This window comes from Mobula birostris, chromosome 5 (genome assembly GCF_030028105.1).
Source record: "Mobula birostris isolate sMobBir1 chromosome 5, sMobBir1.hap1, whole genome shotgun sequence".
Taxonomy (NCBI): Eukaryota; Metazoa; Chordata; class Chondrichthyes; order Myliobatiformes; family Myliobatidae; genus Mobula; species Mobula birostris.
This window is the reverse complement of record NC_092374.1, coordinates 3149271-3171367: the sequence shown is the minus strand read 5'-3', so window position 1 is coordinate 3171367 and position 22097 is coordinate 3149271. Positions and strand designations below refer to the sequence as shown.

General features: G+C 42.2%; 1 protein-coding gene across 9 annotated transcripts in view; it reads right to left on the bottom strand.

The window, feature by feature from the left end:
* Nucleotides 1-22097, bottom strand: part of spef2 (sperm flagellar 2) — a 216674-nt gene that overhangs the window by 140619 nt on the left and 53958 nt on the right. For 8 of the 9 annotated variants that reach the window (XM_072257490.1, XM_072257494.1, XM_072257495.1 and 5 more), the window contains exons 11-12: nucleotides 18506-18725; nucleotides 13536-13657 (exon numbers count right to left, since the gene is read on the bottom strand). The exons of the other annotated variant lie outside the window; for it this stretch is intronic. In XM_072257490.1, the coding sequence (XP_072113591.1) occupies nucleotides 13536-13657; nucleotides 18506-18725 (342 nt within the window). The remainder of the gene's footprint in view (nucleotides 1-13535; nucleotides 13658-18505; nucleotides 18726-22097) is intronic. 9 annotated transcript variants of the gene reach the window in all.

Below are 22097 nucleotides of genomic sequence, written 5' to 3'. Positions count from 1 at the left end.
CCCCTAACTATCGAATCCCCTATCACTACAGCTCTCCTCTTTTCCCTCCTTCCTTTCTGAGCTGAGGGTCCAGTCTCGGTGCCAGAGATGTGACCACTACAACTTGTCCCTGGTAGGTTGTGCTCACCAACAGTATCCAAAACAGTATACTTATTATTGATGGGGACGGCCACAGGGCTGACCTGCTCATTCTGTCTATTCCCCTTCCCTCTCCTAACAGTCACCCAGCTACCTGCCTCCTGACTTTTAGGGGTGACTATCTCCCTGAAACTCCTGTCTATTTCTGCCTCGGCCTCCCGAATGATCCGAAGTTCATCCAGCTCCAGCTCCAAGTTCCCTAACTCGGTTTATCAGGAGCTGCAGCTGGATGCACCTTTTACAGGTGTAGTCATCAGGGACAATTGTGCTGTCCCTGACTTCCCACATACTGCATACGGAGCACTCAACTGCCCTAACTGCTGCCTCCATTACCTACTCCTAAGTTAATTAAATTAATTAAAGGAACTTACCCGGCCTTACCTCACTGGGAGCAGGCTCATCCTCAGCCTCTGCTCGCCGAAGCCTCTCGAGCCAAAGCCTCAAAGCTCCACTCCTACCCTGAGCCATTCACACACTGGCCACTCCTCTTCAGTTACCCCTCCTTTTATTTGTCCCTGCCAATTACTCACTCCCTCGCATCAACTAATCACTCTGTTTAACCCTTCGGTTGCCTTCCACGCTCCTTCTTAAAGCACACTCACCTGAGCTGCTTCCCAGCACTCAGCGCTCTCCCGAGCCCCTCGCTCCTCCTCCTACTGCGACCCTTCCTTGTTCACACAAACAGTTTTTACCTTTCTACTATCAGGTCCCTGCACCAGAATGGATAACTTCACTCACCCCAACAGTGAGGTCCCTACTGATTACACAACCTATGGGTAGAGTCTTGTTTCAAGGACTCGGCAATTCATGTTCTCGATATTATTTATTACCGATTTATGTATTGTCATTATTTTGTTCTTTTTATTTGCAGTTTGTTCTCTTTCTTTCTTTTTCAATCTTTTTATTAGTTTCATAAAATATAAACATGCCATAATAATAGTACAAAGTTATTGGGAATACACTGTTATACTTAACATGAGTAATTATAAAACCAAATAGTACTTAATTGACAAAATTCCCAATCATATAGGGTACCAATGAATAATACAGAACAAAAAAATATCTAGACAAAAATCATGAAAAAGGGAAAAAAAAATAACCCCATCAAAAAAAAACTAATCTAAACAGAATTAATCAACTAAACTAAAAAAGATCTGGGCTGTTTTCACATCATAAAAAATGGGAGAAAGAAAACCTTAGTGCCGACGACTCCGTTCCTCTCAACCAACATTACAGAGAAGTAAAATAAGTTTGGAAATGGTCAAATTACATCATATGAAAATGCTGAATAAATGGCTTCCAAGTTTTTTCGAATTTAATGGAAGGGTCATAAACTACACTTCTAATTTTTTCCAAATTCAAACACAACATAGTTTGTGAAAACCAGTGAAATATAGTAGGGGGGTTAATCTCTTTCCAATTCAGCAAAATGGATCTTCTAGCCATTAATGTAAGAAATGCAATCATCCAACGAGCTGAAGAAGTTAAATGATTTGATTCTATCATTGGTAACCCAAAAATATCAGTAATTGGGTGAGGTTGTAAGTCTATATTCAAAACTGTTGAAATAATGTCAAAAATATCTTTCCAATATTTTTTCAACGAAGGGCATGACCAAAACAAGTGAGTTAAAGAAGCTATCTCGGAATGACATCTATCACATATAGGATTAATATAAGAGTAATAACGAGTTAGTTTATCTTTGGACATATGAGCCCTGTGCACTACCTTAAACTGTATCGACACATGTTTAGCACCTATAGAGGATGAATTAACTAATTGAAGAATTTTTTCCCATTTTTCAATCGGTATAATAATCTTAAACTCTCTTTCCCAATCAGTTTTAATTTTATTAGATACATCAGGACATAAGTTCATAATTATATTATACAAACGTAAATAATTGCTACAACACCTTTCTGAGAGAGGTTTAAATCTAAAATTCTTTCCAAAATATCCATTGGATATAGGTGTGGAAAATTAGGAGAAACAATAATTAAAAGGTTTCTAACCTGTAGGTATCTAAAAAAGTGAGATCTGGGTAAATTATATTTATTAGAAAGGTGATCAAAGGACATAAAACAATTATCCAAAAATAAATCATGAAATCGTACTATTCCTTTGATTTTCCAATCAAAATAAGCTTGATCCATCATGGAAGGTTGAAAAAAGAAATTAGATATAATAGGACTTGCTAAAATAAATTGATTCAACCCAAAAAATTTTGGAAATTGAAACCATGTACGTAAAGTATGCTTAACTATTGGATTATTCATTTGTTTATTCAGTTTAGAAAAAATGAAAGGAAGCGAAGTTCCTTGAACCAAACCCAAAGAAAACCCTTGTAGTGAATTACATTCAAGATTTACCTGATGTGGACTTGAAGTTGCATCCAAATCTGGTAACCAAAATTTTAAGTATCGAATATTAATTGCCCAATAATAAAATCTAAAATTCGGGAGCGTTAACCCCCACCCCCCGTCTTTTTTAGATTTCTGTAAATACCTTTTACCTAGCCTAGGATTTTTGTTCTGCCATATATATGAAGAAATTTTTGAGTCAACATTATCAAAAAAAGATTTTGGAATAAAAATTGGAACCGATTGAAATACATATAGAAATTTAGGCAAAATAATCATCTTAATAGCATTAATCCGACGAATCAAAGACAAAGATATTGGTGACCATTTAGTAAACAAAAGTTTAATCTGATTAATTAAAGGTAAAAAATTAGCTTTAAATAAATCTTTATACTTTTTCCTAATTATAATCCCTAAGTATATAAACGAGTCAGTAACCAATTTAAAAGGTAAACATCCATAAATAGGTACCTGCTTATTTAGGGGAAATAATTCACTCTTATTATAGGTTTAATTTGTAGCCAGAAAAATTACTAAATTGAGCCAACAAAGCTAAAATAGCAGGAATTGACTTCTCCAGATTAGAAATATATAATAACAAATCATCTGCATATAGTGATAATTTATGTATTTCATTTCCACGGGTAATACCAAAAATATTGGGCAAGTCACGGATAGCAATTGCTAAAGGTTCAAGGGCGATATTAAATAGTAAAGGACTAAGAGGGCATCCTTGCCTAGTACCACGAAATAGACGAAAAAAGGGAGATCTTTGATTATTAATACAAACTGAAGCTACTGGGATATAATATAACAATTTAATCCAAGATATAAATATCAAACTAAACTTAAATTTCTCAAGCACACTAAATAAATAAGGCCATTCAACTCTTCAAAGGCTTTCTCAGCATCTAATGAGATAATACATTCCGGAGTATTAAATAAAGGGGTATAAACAATATTCATTAACCTCTTAATATTAAAAGATGAATAATGCTTTTTAATAAATCCCATTTGGTCCATAGATATAATTTCAGGTAATACCTCCTGTAACCTAGTTGCTAAAATTTTTGAATCTACATTCAAAAGAGATATCGGTCTATATGATGCGCAATCAGTAGGATCTTTATTCTTTTTAAGAGTTAAGGAAATAGAGGCTTCATAAAATGATTGTGGTAATTTACCTAAACTGATTGCTTCTTTGAATATTCTAGACAACCAAGGAGAGAGAATAGAGGAAAAGGATTTAAAAAATTCCGCTGTTAACCCGTCCGGACCAGGTGCTTTACCAGAATTCATTGATGAAATTGCAGTTGTTATTTCTTCCTCTGTAATAGGAGTTTCTAATGATAAGCAGTCTTCGGGTGATAATTTCCAAAAATTCAGTTTAATTAAGAAATCATGCATGATATTAAAATCATGAGGAACATCAGAGTGATATAAAGAGGTATAAAATTCTTGAAAGGTTTTGTTTATCTCGTCATGATCAATTGTCACAGTATCATCGTGTTTACGAATCTTAGTAATTTGATGTTTAACCTAAGCAAATTTCAATTGATTAGGCAATAATTTACCTGATTTATCACTATGAATATAAAACTCACTTTTAGTTCTCATTAATTGATTTTCAATCGAGGATGTTAATAGTAAACTATGTTCCAATTGAAGTTCAAGCAGTTTGTTCTCTTCTGCACATTGTTTGTTTGTCCATCTTTGCGCTTGTTCCTAAATGACATTGAACCCATGAACATTACCTCACTTATTTTTTGTTTTTATATTTCTGTTTTTGCACCATTTTTAATTTAACTATTTAATGTACATATATACTTACTATAATGGATTTAAGTCTTTTATTTTTTTCTTTATATTGTCATGTATTGCATTGTACTGCTGCTGCTAAGTTAACAAATTTCATGACATACGCCAGTAATATTCAACCTGATTCTGATTTTGATGTAGTTTTTCATTTATTCTATTGTGTTTCTTTGTATTTATTGTGAATGTCTGCAAGAAAATGAAGCTCAGGGTGACATATGTATATTTTGATAATAAATTTACTTCGAACTATCTTGTTTAATTAAAGGAAAATTAAATAATTACAATAGAATTTATGAAAGCTGCAGAGGCGTACAAAAGTACAGCACAGAAACAGGCCCTTCAGCCCATCTAGTCCATGCTAAACCATTTAAACTGTTTACTCCTGTTACACTCTGATTCACATTTTTACTGCTATGCTGTAGGTATTTCATTTTAGCAGTTCTGTAAGAGCAGTCCATTCTGCTTTCAGCCTGTTTGGGTTATTATTGAAGGTAAGGGATGACGTGGAATGTGCACCTTCCAATTAGGAATAGTTCTGGAAGTCAGGTTTTTTTGACAATTTCTAAAGCACTTAAAATTAATTTACAACCTAACAAATTAACTGTGCTTTTTGGAATAATTCCTCAAAATATCCACGGTATCTCTTTGTCTGGCCAACATGTTATTGCATTTGTTACACTGATAGCTAGGAGGGCCATTTTGTTGAAGTGGAAGGATACATCAGCTCCCACATTGTCACAATGGTTCTCTCAAGTGATGCTGTGTCTTAGTTTGGAGAAAATTAGAAGTCAAACCTTTGAACCTGTGTTTGATTTTGAGAAAAGATGGGGTTCATTTGCTTGTTATTTGCCCTAATAAAGCCCTAATCTATTCAATCTTTCTTTTTAACTCATGTCCTCCAGTTCCAGCAACATCCTTATAAATTTTCTCTGTATTCTTTCCAGTAGGTAGGGGACTAAAACTGTACACAATACTCCAAATTAGGCCTCACCAACATCTTATACAACTTCAATATAACGTCCTATCTCCTGTATTCAATTCTTTGATTTATGAAAGCCAATGTGCCAAAAGCTTTCTTTACGACCCTATCTACCTGTGATGTCACTTTCAATGAATTATAGACCTGTATTCTCAGATCCCTTTGTTTTACCACACTCCTCAGTGCCCTGTAATTCATTGTAGAAGACCTACCCTGGGTGGTCCTACCGAAATGCAACACCTTACACTTGTCTGCGTTAAATTCCATCTGCCATTTTGCAGCCTATTTTATCAGCTAGTCCAGATCCTTCTGCAAGCTCTGACAGTCTTCCTTGATGCCAACTACACTCGCAGCTTCGGTGTCATCCGCAAACTTGCTGATCCAGTTAACCTCATCAACATCCAGATCATTGGTATAGATGACAAACAACAATGGACACAACACTGATCCCTGCAGCACTCCACTAGTCACAGGCCTTCAGACAGAGAGGCAACCATCTTCTACCACTCTCTGGCTTCTCCCACAAAGCCAGTATTTAATCCAATGTAGGGTTCTCAGTAATATTAACTGTAATGTTAACTGTTAACTGCTAATTTTAAAATGGCTCCTCTTTAGCGTAATAATGAAATGGCTTCTTTGCAATGTTAACTATGAGGTAATGTTCTCTGTAGCTGAAATGTTTGTGTTATAGTTATAGATAACGGAGGAACTAACCAATGGAAGCTATGTGATTCTATCTGTATGTGTGGGAACCTGGGTGAGTGCATGGGTTTTTCGGGAGGAGAACTGAAGAGGAAGGACATGCTGGACGCGCTCTGGTCGACCACTGGGGCTGGTCCCAGGCGGTGGCTCGAGGAGGTCGGAGGAGATCGACTGGCGAACAGAAGACCCCGTTAATTGAGCTCCAACGGTTGTGCACGAAGTGGTTGAACTCTGATAAGTTTGGCACCTTTTACTTTCCTTTTATATTGTATCTCTATTAATTACATAGTTCCAGTAAGATCTATAAAGTGTAATCTGTAAGTTGTTCATTGTGTGGTGTGTGATATTTGATGTGTGAGTTTGTACCAGGGTGCATTACACAGCAACTATGCAAATGTGAGACATGGTTTGGCGGGCAGACGGGGTTTCCCCGAGACAAACACCAGCCGATAGCCCTGAGCCTTACACCAATTTACTACCTCATCTTGAATGCTGAGTGATTGAACCTTCTGGACCAACCTCCCATGCGGGACTTTGCCAAATGCTTTAATGAAGCCCATGGCTGCAATATCTACTGCCTTGACTTCTTTAAATTTCCGGTAACTTCCTTGAAAACTCTCTAAGGTTGATTAGACGTGACCTACAAAGAACGAAACCATGCCAACTATCCTTAATCAGTCTATGTCCATCCAAATATTCACATGTCCAGCCCCTTTGAACACTTTCCAATAACTTTCCTACTACTGATGTCAGGCTGACCAGCCTATCACTTCCTGGTTTATTTTGAGCCTTTCTTAACAGCAGAACACCAGCTAAACTCCAATCCTCTGGTACCTGACCTGTCACTAAGGATGTATTAAATATCTCTTGTAGGGCCCCAGAAACTTTTGCACTTGCCTCTCACAGGGTCTGAGGGAACAGTTTGTCAGGCACTGGGGATTTATTCACCCTAATTTGCCCCAGGACAGCAAACACCTCCTCTCTGTAATCTATATAGGATCCACGAAGATGATACTGGCTTGCCTTACTTCTATCCACTGTGTCCATCTCCTGAGTAAATACAGATGCAAAAAGATCACTTAAGATCTTCCTTATCTGTTTTGGCTCCATGCATGGATTATCATTCTCATCTTTCAGAGGCTGAAATGGCTTACACAAGGAGGCATAGTTTTAAGATGCTTGGAAGTAGCTACAAGGGGGATGTCAGAGTTAAGTTTTTCACACAGAGAGTGGTGGGTGCGTGGAATGCACTGTCAGCGAAGGTGGTGGAGGCGGATTCAATAGGGTCTTTTAAGATCCTCTTAGACAGGTACATGGAGCTTAGAAAAATAGAGGGCAATGCAGTAGGGAAATTCTAGGCAGTTTCTAGAGTAGGTTACATGGTTGGCACAATATTGTGGGCTGAAGGGCCTGTAATGTGCTGTAGAATTTCTATTGCATCTTCTCGACAGGATGAAGTGCAATGTAAAAGATGGACAAAACCGAAAAGGGTGACTTCAGGACTAAAGGTGTTTATCTACAGAATAAGGTAGATGTGCCTGTCAGAATAAAAGGTAAAAATAACAGGCCCCAGCAGACTGGAAGACAGCAAGTATCACGCTACTGTTCAAAAAAGGATTAGGCAAAAGGCAGGTAACTATAAGCCAGTTAGTTTAAAATCTGAAGTTGGGAATGGATCCATCAGGCAACCACAGGATGGATTCAGCAAAGGCAGGTCCTGTTTGATAAACTTACTGGGGTTCTTTGAGGATATAACGGGTGCAGCGGATAGAGGGGAACAGATGGATGTTACTTACTTGGAATTCCAGAAGGCGTTTGATAAGGTGCCGCATAAAAGACTTGTCCATGAGATAAGGATGCATAGATTTGGGGGTGACATATTAGCATGGATAGAGGATTGATTAACTAGTAGAAAGCAGAGAGTTGGGATACATGGGTGTTACTCTGGTTGGCAATCGGTGGTGAGTGGTGTGCCACAGGGGTCAGTGCTCAGCCCGCAACTTTTCACAATACACATTAACGATCTGGAAGAAGGGACAGAGTGCAGTGTATCTAAGTTTGCTGATGACACTAACTTGAGTGAAAAAGCAAATTTTACAGAAGATACAGAGTGTCTGCAGGGAGATATGGATAGGTTAAGTGAATGGGCAAGGGTCTACTAGATGGAGAACAATGTTGGTAAATGTGAGGTCATCCGCTTTGGAAGGAAAAATGGAAAAGCAGATTAGTGTTTAAACAGTAAAAAGTTGCAGCATGCTGCTGTGCAGAGGGACTTGGAAGTGCTTGTGCATGAATCACAAGAGGTTGGTTTCATATGCAGCAGGCTATCAAGAAAACAAATGTAATGTTAGCCATCATTGCTAGTGGGATTGAATTTAAGAGCAGGGAGGTTATGCTGCAATTGTACAGGGTACGTGAGGCCGCACCTGGAGTACTGCGTGCAGTTCTGGTTCCTTACTTGAGGAAGGGTATACTGGCTTTGGAGGCTTTGCAGAGGAGGTTCACCAGGTTGATTCCAGTGATGAAGGGGTTAGACTACGAGGACTGGGACTGTACTCACTAGAATTCAGAAGAATGAGAGGAGATCTTATAGAAACATATAAAATTATGAAAGGGATAGATAAGATAGAGGCAGAATGCTGTTTTCACTGGTAGGTGAGACCAGAGCTAGGGAACATAGTCTCAAGATTCAGTAGAGTAGATTTATAATGGAGATGAGGAGGTACTGCTTTTCCCAGAGAGTGGTAAATCTGTGGAATTCTCTGGCCAATGAAGCAGTGGAGGCTACCTCAGAAAATATTTAAGACAAGGTTGGATAGATTTTTGCATAGTAGGGGAATTAAGGGTTATGGGCAAAAGGCAGGGAGGTGGAGATGAGTCCATGGCCAGATCAGCCATGATCTTATTGAATGGTAGAGCAGACTCAACGGGTCAGATGGTCTACTCCTGCTCCTATTTCTTATGTTCTTATGAACTTGGGACACAGTTACAGATTCACATGTATGACATTGTGGGCATCACTGAAAGAAAATCATAGTTGGGAGCTTAATGTCCAAGGATACACACTGTATCAAAAGGATAGGCAGTTAGGCAGAGAGGATGGCATGGCCCTGTTGGTAAAATCTGAAATCAAATCTGTGGACAGAGATGACAAAGGATCAGAAGGTGCTGAATCGCTGTGGGTGAAGCTAAGAAACTGCATGGGCAAAAGCATCCTGATAGGAGTTATAGAAACATAGAAAACCTACAGCACAATACAGGCCCTTCGGCCCACAAAGTTGTGCCAAACATGTCTCTACCTTAGAAATTACTAGGCCTACCCATAGCCCTCTATTTTACTAAGCTCCATGTACCTATCTAAAAATCTCTTAAAAGGGTCGGCACAACAATGTGGGCCGAAGGGCCTGTACTGTGCTGTACTATTCTATGTAAATCTATGAGGTAATGCAGTACTTGGTGACAAAGGACAGACAGGACAAAGTCAGTATGGTGTCCTAAACAGAGAGTCTTGCCAAATGAACCTGTTGGAATTCTTTGAGGATATTACAAGTAGAACAGATAAAGGGGATGCAGTGAATGTTGTATATTTGGACTTTCAGACGACCTTTGAGAAGGTGCCACACATGAGGCTGCTTACCAAGTTAAGAGCCCATGGTATTACAGGAAAGTTACTGGCATGTTTAGAGCACTGGCTGATTGGTAGTAGGCAGTAAGTGGGAATAAAAGGATCCTTTGCTGGTTGGCTGCCAATGACTGGTTGTGTTCCACAGGAGTTGGTGTTGGGACTACTTCTTTTTATGCTGTATATAAATGATTTAGATGATGGAATAGATGGCTTTGTTGTCAAGTTTGCAGATAGTGGAGATAGTGGAGTGGGTGTGAAAATAAACAATGTTAGAAGTTCATGCAAGGTCACAAATAGAAGGGTTGTGTGTGGTGGTAATAATCTTCTGAGGTGTGTGTATTTCAATGCAAGGAGTATTGTGGAGAAGGCTGACGAGCTGAGGGTGTGGATTGACACATGGAATTATGACATTATAGCCATTAGTGAAACTTGGTTGCAGGAGGGGCAAGACTGGCAGCTTAGTGTTCCAGGGTTCCGATGTTTCAGACGTGATAGAGGCAGAGGGATGAAGGGTGGGGGGTGGCATTGCTAGTTCGGAAAATGTTACAACAGTGCTCAGGCAGGACAGATTAGAGGGCTTGACTACCGAGGCCATATGGGTGGAGCTGAGAAACAGGAAAGGTAGGACCACATTAATGGGGTTGTATTATAGACCACCCAATAGTCAGCGAGAATTGGAGGAGCAAATCTGCAGAGAGAGAGCAGACGACTGCAGGAAACATAAAGTTGTGATAGTAGGTGATTTTAATTTTCCACATATTGATTGGGATTCCCATACTGTTAGGGGTCTAGACAGGTTAGAGTTTGTAAAATGTGTTCAGGAAAGGTTTCTAAATCTATATTTAGAGGTACCAACTAGAGAGGATGTAATATTAGATCTCCTTTTAGGAAACGAGTTAGGACAGGTGACGGAAGTGTGTGTAGGGGAACACACTTTCCAGTAACACCATTAGTTTCAACTTGATCATGGATAAAGATAGATCTGGTCCTCGGGTTGAGGTTCTAAACTGGAAAAAGGCCAAATTTGAAGAAATGAGAAAGGATCTAAAAAGCGTGGATTGGGACAGGTTGTTCTCTGGCAAGGATGTGATTGGTAAGTGGGAGGCCTTCAAAGAAGAAATTTTGAGAGTGCAGAGTTTGTGTGTTTCTGTCAGGATTAAAGGCAAAGTGAATAGGAATAAGGAACCTTGGTTCTAAAGGGATATTGGAACTCTGATAAAGAAGAGAGATGTATGACATGTATAGGAAACGGAGCAAATAAGGTGCTTGAGATTTGATAGAGGTATATAAAATTATGATGGGTATAGATAGAGTGAATGCAAGCAGGCTTTTTCCACTGAGGCTAGGGGAGAAAAAAAACAGAGGACATGGGTTAAGGGTGAAGGGGGCAAAGTTTAAAGGGAACATGGGGGGGGGGTTCTTGACACAGAGAGTGGAATGAGCTGCCAGATGGAGTGGTAAATGTGGGCTCACTTTTAACATTTAAGAAAAACTTGGACAGATACATGGATGAGAGGTGTATGGAGGGATATGGTCCAGGTGCAGGTCAGTGGGACTGGGCAGAGAAATGGTTCAGCACAGCTAAGAAGGGCCAAAAGGCCTGTTTCTGTGCTGTAATGTTCTATGGTTCTATGGTCCTATGGCAATCAATGGTGAGAAGACAAATGCAATGTTAGCATTCATTTCAAGAGGTCTAGAATAAAAGAGCAGTGATGTGATGCTGAGGCTTTATAAGGCACTGGTGAGGCCTCACCTAGAATATTATGAACAGTTCTGGGCTCCTCATCTAAGAAAAGGTGTGCTGGCATTGGAGAGGGTTCAGAGGAGGTTCACAAGGATGTTTTCACAATGAAAGGGCTATCATATGAGGCACTTTTTATAGCTCTCGGTCTGTACTCACTGGACTTTAGAAGGATGAGGGGGAATCTCATTGAAACCTTTCGAATGTTGAAAGGCCTAGACAGAGTAAATGTGGAAAGGATGTTTCCCATGGTGGGAGAGTCCAGGACAAGAGGGCACAGCCTCAGGATAGAGGGGCAACCATTGAAAACAGAGTTACAGAGAAATTTCTTTAGCCAGAGGGTGGTGAATTTGTGGAATTTATTACCACAGGCAGCTGCGGAGGCCAGATCATTAAGGCAGAGCTTGACAGATTCTTGATTGGACGGTGACGGTGAAGGTTACGGTGAGAAGGCTGAGGAATGGGGCTGAGGAGAGGAGATAAAAGGATTACCCATGATTAAATCGTGGAGCAGACTTGATGGGCTAAATGTCCTAGTTCTGGTCCTGTCTTAGTAAGTACCTCACTCACATTCTCTGCATCCTAGCAAATGTCCTCCCTTTACCCTTGAGAGGATCCACCCTCTCCCTTGTCATCCTCCTACTCTTGGTGTATATTTAGAATGCTTTGGGGTTCAGTTGTACAAACATCGAAGTATAATCTTATCTGCCTGGGCCCCAACTTCTCCTTATGGAACCTAGAGTGACCCAGCCTCACTCCTGGGCCAGCTGTACAGGTATGGGAACTGCTTCTGCAACAGTTCATCCCCCTAACTCATCTCGCCATCGCTCATCTCTTCACTGCTTGCGGTGATAATTTCAAATAATTTACCCCAGAAAAGGTATTCTTCATGATGCTTTTACTGAGATTTCTTAGCCTTTTGACACCCAGGAAGCTGTCACATATGTTTGGTAACACCATTTTAACCCGAAGCTTCAAAGATGCCTTAGGGTACCTAAGGGTATAAAGGTTGAGGGTAGCAGACAGCAACAGAATCAACAAACTCATTCGTAAGGCCAGTGATGTTGTGGGGATGGAACAGGACTCTCTCACGGTGGTGTATGAAAAGAGAATGCTGTCCAAGCTGCATGTCATCTTGGACAATGTCTCCCATCCACTACATAATGTACTGTGTGGGCTCAGGAGTACATTCAGCCAGAGACTCATTCCTCCAAGATGCAGCACAGAGCGTCATAGGAAGTCATTCCTGCCTGTGGCCATCAAACTTTACAACTCCTCCCTTGGAGGGTCAGACACCCTGAGCCAATAGGCTGGTCCTGGACTTATTTCATAAATTACTGGTATAATTTACATATTACTATTTAACTATTTATGGTTTTATTGCTATTTATTATTTATGGTGCAACTGTAATGAAAACCAATTTCCCCCGGGATCAATAAAGTATGACTATGACTATTTCCTCTCTTAAGAATATCAGTGAACCCAATGGGAAACCATATTCAGCGTCTTTGTTACTGAGACTAAGACTAATTGTGTTTGAATTCCTGAGTTGCCAAGGGGAGGGATGATTCAGGACCTGCTTGTACCATGGGGCAGCAAAGTAGCATAGCCGTTAGCATATGTTTTACAGTACCAGCAATTGGAGTTCAATTCCCACCACTTTCAGGAAGGAGTCTGTACGTTCTCCCCAAGACCACATGGGTTTCCTCCAGCTACTCTGGTTTCCTCCCACATTCCAAAGGCTTTTGGCTTAGGGTTAGTAAGTTGTGGTACGTTATGTTGCCACTGGAAGTATGGCGACACTTGAGGGATTCCCCCAGCGTATGCTCAGACTATCTCAGTCATTGATGTGAATGATAAATTTTTCAGTAGTGATATGAAAAATCTGTAAGGGTGAATTCCTCCATCTGAACTGCCATAATGCTGGGATACACCATGATGTTCCTCAATGCTCCCCAAGACTCTACTGTACATGATTGTGTCCTGGCCTCATTGAAGCTCCCAACATGCATCTCCTGACATTTATCAGGATTAAACACCATCTGCCATTTCTCAGCCCATTTCACCAACACATCGCTATGACCCTGAAGAGTAAAACCAGTGATCGCACCATCGACTACCCTGCAATTTTTGTATCATCTCTGAACTTGCTGATCATGCCCCCGACTCACCACTGTCTGTGTGTCTGCTCCATGCTCCTGGCTCACACCGGGATCTGCAGTTTCACCCGCACTGAAGGCCTGCACTGCCTCCTGAACCAGGGTCTCTGGGCTGATTGCTCGGATATTCAGGGCTGTGGAGGTGAGGAGACGTGTACATTAAGTGTCATGAAGTGTGTGAAGTTTCCATTACCAGAAAGAAGATTCTTGGGAAACTGAAAAGTATGAAGTTAGATAAGTCACCTGGACCAGATGGTGTACATACCACGGTTCTGAAAGAGATGGCTGAAGAGATTGAGCAGGAAATAGTAATGATCTTTCAAGGATCACTGGATCCTGGAGTGGTTCTAGAAGACTGGAAAATTGCAAATGTCACTCCACTCTTCAAGAAGGGAGAGAGGCAGAAGAAAAGAAACTATAGGCCAGTTTGTCTGACTTCAGTGGTGGGGAACATGTTGAAATTGATTATTAAACTGAGATCTCAGGGTATTTGGAGGCACATAATAAAATAGGGTGTAGTCACCAACAAGGGAAAATATGGCCTGACAAATCTGTTGGAATTCTTTGAAGAAATAACAGGCAGCATTGACAAAAGAGAATCAATGGATGTTGTGTAGTTGGATTTTCAGAAGGCCTTTGACAAGGTGCCACAAGTGTGGCTGCTTAACAAGCTACGAGCCCATGGTATTACAGGATAGATTCTAGCATGGATAAAGCAGTGGCTGATTGGCAGGAGGCAAAGAGTTAGGAATAAAGGGAGCCTTTTCTGATTGGCTGCTGGTGAATAATGGTGTTCCACAGAGGTCTGTGTAGGAACTAATTCTTTTTACATTATATGTCAATGATTTGGGTGATGGAATTGAAGGCTTTGTTGCATCGTTAGCAGCTGATACAAAGATAGGTGGAGGGGCGGATAGTTCTGAGGAAACAGAAAAGCTACAGAAAGACTAGGAGAATGGATTAGGAGAACGGGCAAAGAAATGGCAGATGGAATACTGTGTCGGGAAATGTATGGTCATGCACTTTGGTAGAAGAAATGAAAGGGTTGACCATTTTCTAAATGAAGAGAAAGAACAAATATCCGAGGCACAAAGGGACTCCTTGAAGGTTAATTTGCAGGTTGAGTCTGTGGTGAGGAAGAGAAATGCAATGTTAGCATTCATTTCATGAGGACTAGAATATAAAAGCAAGAATATAATGTTGAGACTTCATAAAGCACTTGTGAGGCCTCACTTGGGGTATTGTGAGAAGTTTTGGGTGCCTTATCTTGATGTGCTGAAACTGGAGAGGCTTCAAAGGAGGTTCACAAAAATGATTCCAGGATTGAATGGCTTGTCATATGAAGAGCATCTGATGGCTCTGGGCCTGTATTCACTGGAATTCAGAAGAATGAGGGGTGACCTAATTGAAACCTATCAAATTGTGAAAGGCCTTGTTAGAGTGGATGTGGAGAGGATGTTTCGTATGGTGGGAGCGTCTAAGACCAGAGGGCACAGCCTCAGAATAGAGGGGTATCCTTTTAGAATAGAGCTGAGGAGGAATTTGCTTAGCCAGAGAGTAGCAAATCTGTGGAATTCGTTGCTACAGGCAGCTATGGAGGCCAAGTCTTTATGTCTATTTAAGGCGAAGGTTTATAGATTCTTGATTGGTCAGGGCTTGAAGGGATATGGGGGGGGGGTGGGTGGGAGGGGGAAAGACAGGAGATCAAGTCTGAGGAATAAAATGGATTAGCCATGATGAAATGATGGAGCAGACTTGATGGGACAAATGGTCTAATTCTGCTCCTATAGTTTAGGGTCTTATGGTTTTATGGTCTTACCTGAGGTCTGAGCCAGCCTGCAAGCCCTACCCCTGATACAACCACAAATCCCTGCAGGAAGTCAGTAGACCGAGCCACCATCTCATCCCACATCACCAGTCATGTGCACACCAGGGTAGCACGGGACTGGTACTGGAGGCAGAATTCAGAACACAATGGAAGCACAGGAATAGACTGGTGGAGTGAATAGGCTCCTTCTGTGGTCAGCTGTGTGATCACTCTGTGAAAGCTCCAACAGAAGGTTTATGGAGGTGCAGAGGAAAAGGATTTTAGGGAGGGAGCTCACAATGCTAGCCTCAGTGGATAAAGGAAGAGATAGTCACAGCAGAGAGATGGAGTTGTGTGTACTGGGGCTGAGAATTGCTTGGGATGCCCATGTCCCAGTAGGCTGACACTACAGTGTTAGCAAAGAGCCAGGCCATGGAGAGATAAGAGGGCAAGAAGAGGGAAACTCAAGAGCAGGTAGAAATTCAATTCAGAGGAAGGATGTGATGCTGAGGCTTTATAAGGCATTGCTGAAGCCTTGCCTTAAGTATTGTAAACAGTTTTGGGCCCCTCATCTTAGAAAAGGTGTGCTGGCACTGGAGAGAGTCCAGAGGAGGTTCACAAGGATGATTCCAGGAATGAAAGGGTTATCATATGAGGAATATTTGATGATTCTTGGTCTGTACTCTCTGAAATTCAAAAGGATGGGGGGGAGGGGAGATTTCATTGAAACCTTTCAAATGTTGAAAGGCCTGGACAGAATAGATGTGGAAAGGATGTTTCCCATGGTGGGAGAGTCTAGGACAAGAGGGCACAGCCTCAGGATAGAGGGGCGCCCTTTCAAAACAGAGATGCGGAGAAATTTTTTTAGCCAAAAGGTGGTGAATTTGTGGAATTTGTTGCCACATGTAGCTTTAGAGGCCAGGTCATTGGGAGTATTTAAGGCAGAGATTGATAGGTTATTGATCGGACATGGTATCAAAGGTTACAGGGAGAAGGCCGGGAACTGGGGTTGAGGAGGAGATAGAAAAAAAGGATCAGCTATGAGGAGGAGATAGAAAAAAAGGATCAGCTATGATTGAATGGCAGAGCAGACTCGATGGGCCAGTTGGCCTAATTCCTCTCCTATGTCTTATGGTCATATGGAAATGTCATCTGCCATAGACCTGTTGTGCCAGTAGGCAAATTTGAGCACATCCAAGTTGCTTCTCAAGCAGGAGTTGATATGCTTCATCACCAATGTCTTAAAACACTTCATCACTGTGGATGCAAGTGCTACTGAACTATAGTCACTGAGGCAGGTTACCGCGATCTTCTTAGGCACTGGTATAATTGAAGCCTGCTTGATGGTCATGCTGGTCATCTAGGCATGGTCAAAATCAATGTGTTGGCATGAAGCTTTGTCCAGTGGCCTGGGATAGACCAGCAGATCAAACAGCTTGCCACATACTGTTCGTGATGCCAACATGTCTAGAAGACGCCAAGGGCAGCACCTCTCCATCCCTGGGAATGGACTGCCAGAGCATTCATGTGGAGTTTTCTGGACCATTCTGCGTATAAATTTCTTAGTTGTAGCAGATGCAGCCACAAAGTGGCCAGAAGTGTTCCCAATAGCCTCTACTACAACTTTGCACACTGTTGATGTGTTGAGAAGCCTCTTCGCAAGGACTGGTGTTCCAGAACATTTAGTCAGTGACAATATACCACAGTTTGTTGCGGATCAGGTTCAGTCATTTCTTTAAATGAATGAAGTAAGACAGATTACATCTGCACTGTAACATCCAGCTACAAATGACTTACTGGAAAGGTTTGCTCAGAGTCCAAAGAACAAACTACACTGACACTGAATCAGAAGCTCGCCAATTTCCTCCCTGCATATAGCAACGTAGCACACTGAAACCAACAGCTCACCAGGCATGCTGTTTCTGGCTTATCCCTTGTGCTCACACTTGGATCTCCTCAAACCTAATCTCAGAAGGAAGATACAGGACAAACAGCTGAGACAAATTGAGGGCTCCTCGAATGAAGGGGGGATTGCTGTTTCAGTCCTGGACAATCAGTCATGGTGAAGGACTACAAAAGTGATCAAAAATGCAGACTTGGAAACATTAAGGACACAACTGGATTGCTCTCCTACACAGTGGAGATTACGTCTGATGTCATCGGGAGATGACATATCAATCAGTTGAGGAGATCAAAGTCAACTGTTAGAGAAGAAAGGCATCCAGAGATGTCAGAACCACTTCCTGTAGTCCCAGAGTCAACTCCTACAACCACCACAGAGGAGGCCCCAGAACCTGAGGTTGTTTCCCAGCCACAAGTCCCACCTGCCAAGCAGAGTGAACCCTCGTTAGGAAAGATGTTATCCCGCAAGAGTAAGAAATCCTCCACAGCGATTAAATCTTTAGGTTTGAATGGGACCATTTATAATTTACTATACTGTGGATGTCTATATATGGTATTTTTTATATGAAATAGTACATTGTATATTGATCTTATATACAAGTTGAGATGCTTTCTACATTGAATCAGAGTTTATAGCTAAGCAAGGAGAAGTGTTGTGGATTTAATATTTCAATAATATTTGAGTAATATTGTAAATATATTGTTTGATTAAGTATTCTTTGTTGTTTACATAATTCATTACGGGTTATATGTAAAAGTACGTGAATGACATATGTCATCATGCCACCCTGTCATGTGTGCACCTTACTAAAGAAAGTGAAACTCAAAGTGTGCATGTTCTCCTCGGCTCTCCCATGTTTTCCTTTCAATATGTTTTAAGTTTGGAGTTACAAAACATAACACTAGGGAGTTCTGAGGAACAAAGGGACATAAGGACAAAGAATCCGTGACAAATGTCCAAGATCATTGAAGTGGGCAGCACAGGTAGTTAACATATTGAAGAAGGCAAATTGGACACTTGACTTCATAAGTTCAGGACTGGAGTGCACAATTTTGTAAAACTGAAGGAATCAGTGTATGGGGGAGGCTGTCTATGGGAGGGGATTGTCCTCCTCAGGGGTAGGTAAAGACATTCCTCAACAAAGAAGAATGATTAGTCTTCTGGTGAGCAGTCCATCATGAAGTGTGGACAGACTGAATGCATGGTCTGTTGACACACAGCACACTGATCTGGTAGTGTTGGACACCCCACCCTCCCTGACTCAGAGCTTACCTTCTGCTAGGTGCTTCAGGCAGGTGGTTTTGCCTGCATGCAGTTTGCCCAGTATGCAGGCCTTGATGGGAAATGGGGGGAACTGTGGTGGTGGACTCGTTTCCTTGGCTGGATGGGCTATCTCAGTGATCCGGTTGACCACGTGACCCAGAACATTGTTATCTGGAGGTGGGCCGTGAATATCACCATCTACAGGAGGCTGCCATTCACCAGTCATCAGCTAAGGGACAAAGAAGACAGAAAGTGTGAGAGCGTAAGAGAGAGCACGGGAGAGCATATGCAAGAGATGAAAAGCTGAAGAAAGACCATGGGGAGAGTAAGCAGAGAGGGAGAACAGGAGAGGAAGAATGTGAGGGTGGAGAGGGGGAGGGAGGGGAGAACATGGGGGGAGGGGGAGAGAAAATACACAGAAGAGAAAGGGCATGAAAAAGTGTGTACAAGAGAAAGGTGCCATGAGGAAAAGCCTGAGAGGGGAGGGAGGAGAAAGAGAGGGGGGGGAGAGAGGGGGGGGAGAGAGGGGGGGAGAGGGGGGGGAGAGGGGGGGGAGAGGGGGGGAGAGAGGGGGGGAGAGAGGGGGGGAGAGAGGGGGGAGGGGGGGAGGGGGGGAGAGGGGGGAGGAGGGGGGAAGAGGGGGAGGAGAGGGGGGGAGAGGGGGGGAGGGGGGAGCGGGGGGAGAGAGAGGGGGGAGAGAGAACGGGGAGAGGGAGAGAGAGGGGGGAGGGGGGAGGGGGGAGAGGGGAGGGGGAGGGAGAGAAATAGCCAGACAAGTGAGAGAATGGCTGATGGAGAGGGCATGTGAGAGAGAGATTAGAGACAGAGTGTAAGGAGAGAGTAACTGAGAGAACACATGAGGAAGGGAATGTGAAAGTGCATGACAAACAGATGACAGAACAAGGCAGCACACAACAGGATCACTCAGAAGTGAGAAACAGCACAGTTCGACGTTCGGAGAACTATGTACCTGTACCCCTAGGTCTCTCTGATCAATGAAACCCTCCTGGACCTTGCCATTCCCTCTCTATGTCCTGTCTTGGCTTAACTTTCCAAAGTGCATCGTTCTGCAGGTGTCCACCATAAATTTCATCTGCCATTCCCTTCCCATTTTCCCAGCTGATCTGCATCCTGTTGCAACTTCAGAAAACCTTTCACCACTGTCTGCTGTACCACTAAGTTTGGTGTTAATCTACCTACATGCCAGCTACATTCTCTTCCAGTTCATTAACATACATGACAAATAACACAGTACCTTGGCCACATGGAATCATAAATCGATACAGGATAAATACAGGCCCTTCAGCCTGAAGAGTCCCTGGCAATCAGCAAGTCCTAAATTCCTGCGTTTCACCCATATCCCACCAAGTCAACCCCTCCCTGCACCTATCCAAGTGATTCTTAAATGAAATTATTGTACCTGCCTCAAACAGTTCCTCTGGCAGCTCGTTCCATGTACTCGCCACCCTCTGCATTAAGAAAGATGCCCCTCGAGTCACTTTTAACTCTTTCCCCTACACCCTAAATTAGTGTTCCCCAGTTTGGACTCCCCTACCCTGGGGAAAAGACTGTTACCAACCACCTTACTCAAGCACTTCATAATTTTAAACAATTCTGTAAGATCAACCCTCATTCTCCTGAATTCCAAAGATTAAAAATTTAGATGGCCAACCCCTCCTTATAATTCAGGTCCTCTAATCCTGGAGGCAAACCACTGCTGTAACTTGCCGAGTACACGATTTCCCAATATGTCAGAGCAGCGTGAGGGAAATCGTCCGCCAAATGAAAATTCCAGATGCGACCTAACGACGACTAATCCTGGCAACGTCCTTACAATCTCTGCACTCTTTCCAGTTTAAACGTCGTTCCAAAAACAAGTTGACCAAAACTGCACACAGCATTCCAAGTGTGGCACCAACAACAATCTATGCAACAAAACCAAACCCCATTCCATGAGAAAGCCCCGGCCCGCAATCCCCCACTGTGAGACAACCCCGGACTGCGATCACATTTTAAGACCATAAGACATAGAAGCAGAATTAAGCCATTTAGTGTATCAAGTCTACTCCGCCATTCCATCATGGCTGAACCCAGATCCCACTCACCTGCCTTCTCACTTTATCCTTTGATGCCCTGACCGATCAGGAAACAATCAGCTTCCACCTTAAACATATCCACAACTTGGCCTCCACCACAGTCTGTGGCAGGGCATTCTACAAATTCGTTACTCTTTGGCTAAAAAAAAATCCTCCTTACCTCTGTGCCCCTTAATTTTGAGGCTGTGACCTCTAGTGCTGGTTACCGCCACCATGGGAAACATCCTTTCCACATCTACTCTGTCTCGGCCTTTCAACATTCGAAAGGTTTCAAGGAGATTTCCCCCCCCATCCTTCTGAATTTCAGCGAGTACAGACCCAGAGCCATCAAACGTTCCTCGTATAGTAACTCTTTTATTCGTGGAATCATTCTTGTGGACCTCCTCTGGACTGAGACGTGGCTAAAGGATGCATGTCTCTGGGAACTGAACATCCAAGGATACACGGTGTATCGGAAGGATAGGAAGGTAGGCAGAGGGGAAGGCGTGGCTTTATTGGTAAGAAATGATATCAAATCATTAGAAAGAGGTGACATAGGATCGGAAGGTGCAGAATCTTTACGGGTTGAGCTAAGGAATAGCAGGGGTAAAAGGACCCTGATGACAGTTATTTATAGGCCTCCAAACAGCTGCAGGGATGTGGACTACAAATTACAACAGGAAATAGAAAAGGCTTGTCAGAAGAGAAGTATTATGATAATTCTGGGGAATTTTAACATGCGAGTGGATTGGGAAAATCAGGTCGGCACTGGATCTCAAGAGAGAGAATTTGTAGAATGTCTGTGAGACGCGAGATGGCTTTTTAGAACAGCTTGTTGTTGAGCCCACTAGGGGATCGGCTGTACTGGATTGGGTATTATGTAATGAACCAGAGGTGATTAGAGAGATTGAGGTGAAGGAACCCTTAGGAGGTAGTGATCATAACATGACTGAGTTCACTGTGAAATTTGAGAAAGAAAAGCCAAAATCCGATGTGTCGGTATTTCAGTGGAGGAAAGGAAATTACAGTGGCATGAGAGAGGAACTGGCCAAAGTTGACTAGAAAGGGACACTGGCGGGAAAGACGGCAGAGCAGCAGTGGCTGGAGATTATGTGAGAAATGAGAAAGGTGCAAGACAGGTATATTCCAAAAAAGAAGAAATTTTCAAATGGAAAAAGGATGCAACCGTGGCTGGCAAGAGAAGACAAAACCAAAGTTAAAGCAAAGGAGATGGCATACAAGGAAGCAAAAATTAGTGGGACGACAGAGGATTGGGAAATTTTTAAAAGCTTACAAAAGGAAACTAAGAAGTTCATTAAGAGGGAAAAGATGAACTATGAAAGGAAGCTAGCAAATAATATCAAAGAGGATACTAAAAGCTTTTTCAAGTATATAAAGAGTAAAAGACAGGTGAGAGTAGATATAGGACCAATATAAATAATGCTGGAGAAATTGTAATGGGAGATAAGGAGATGACGGAGGAACTGAATGAGTATTTTGCATCAGTCTTCACTAAGGAAGACATC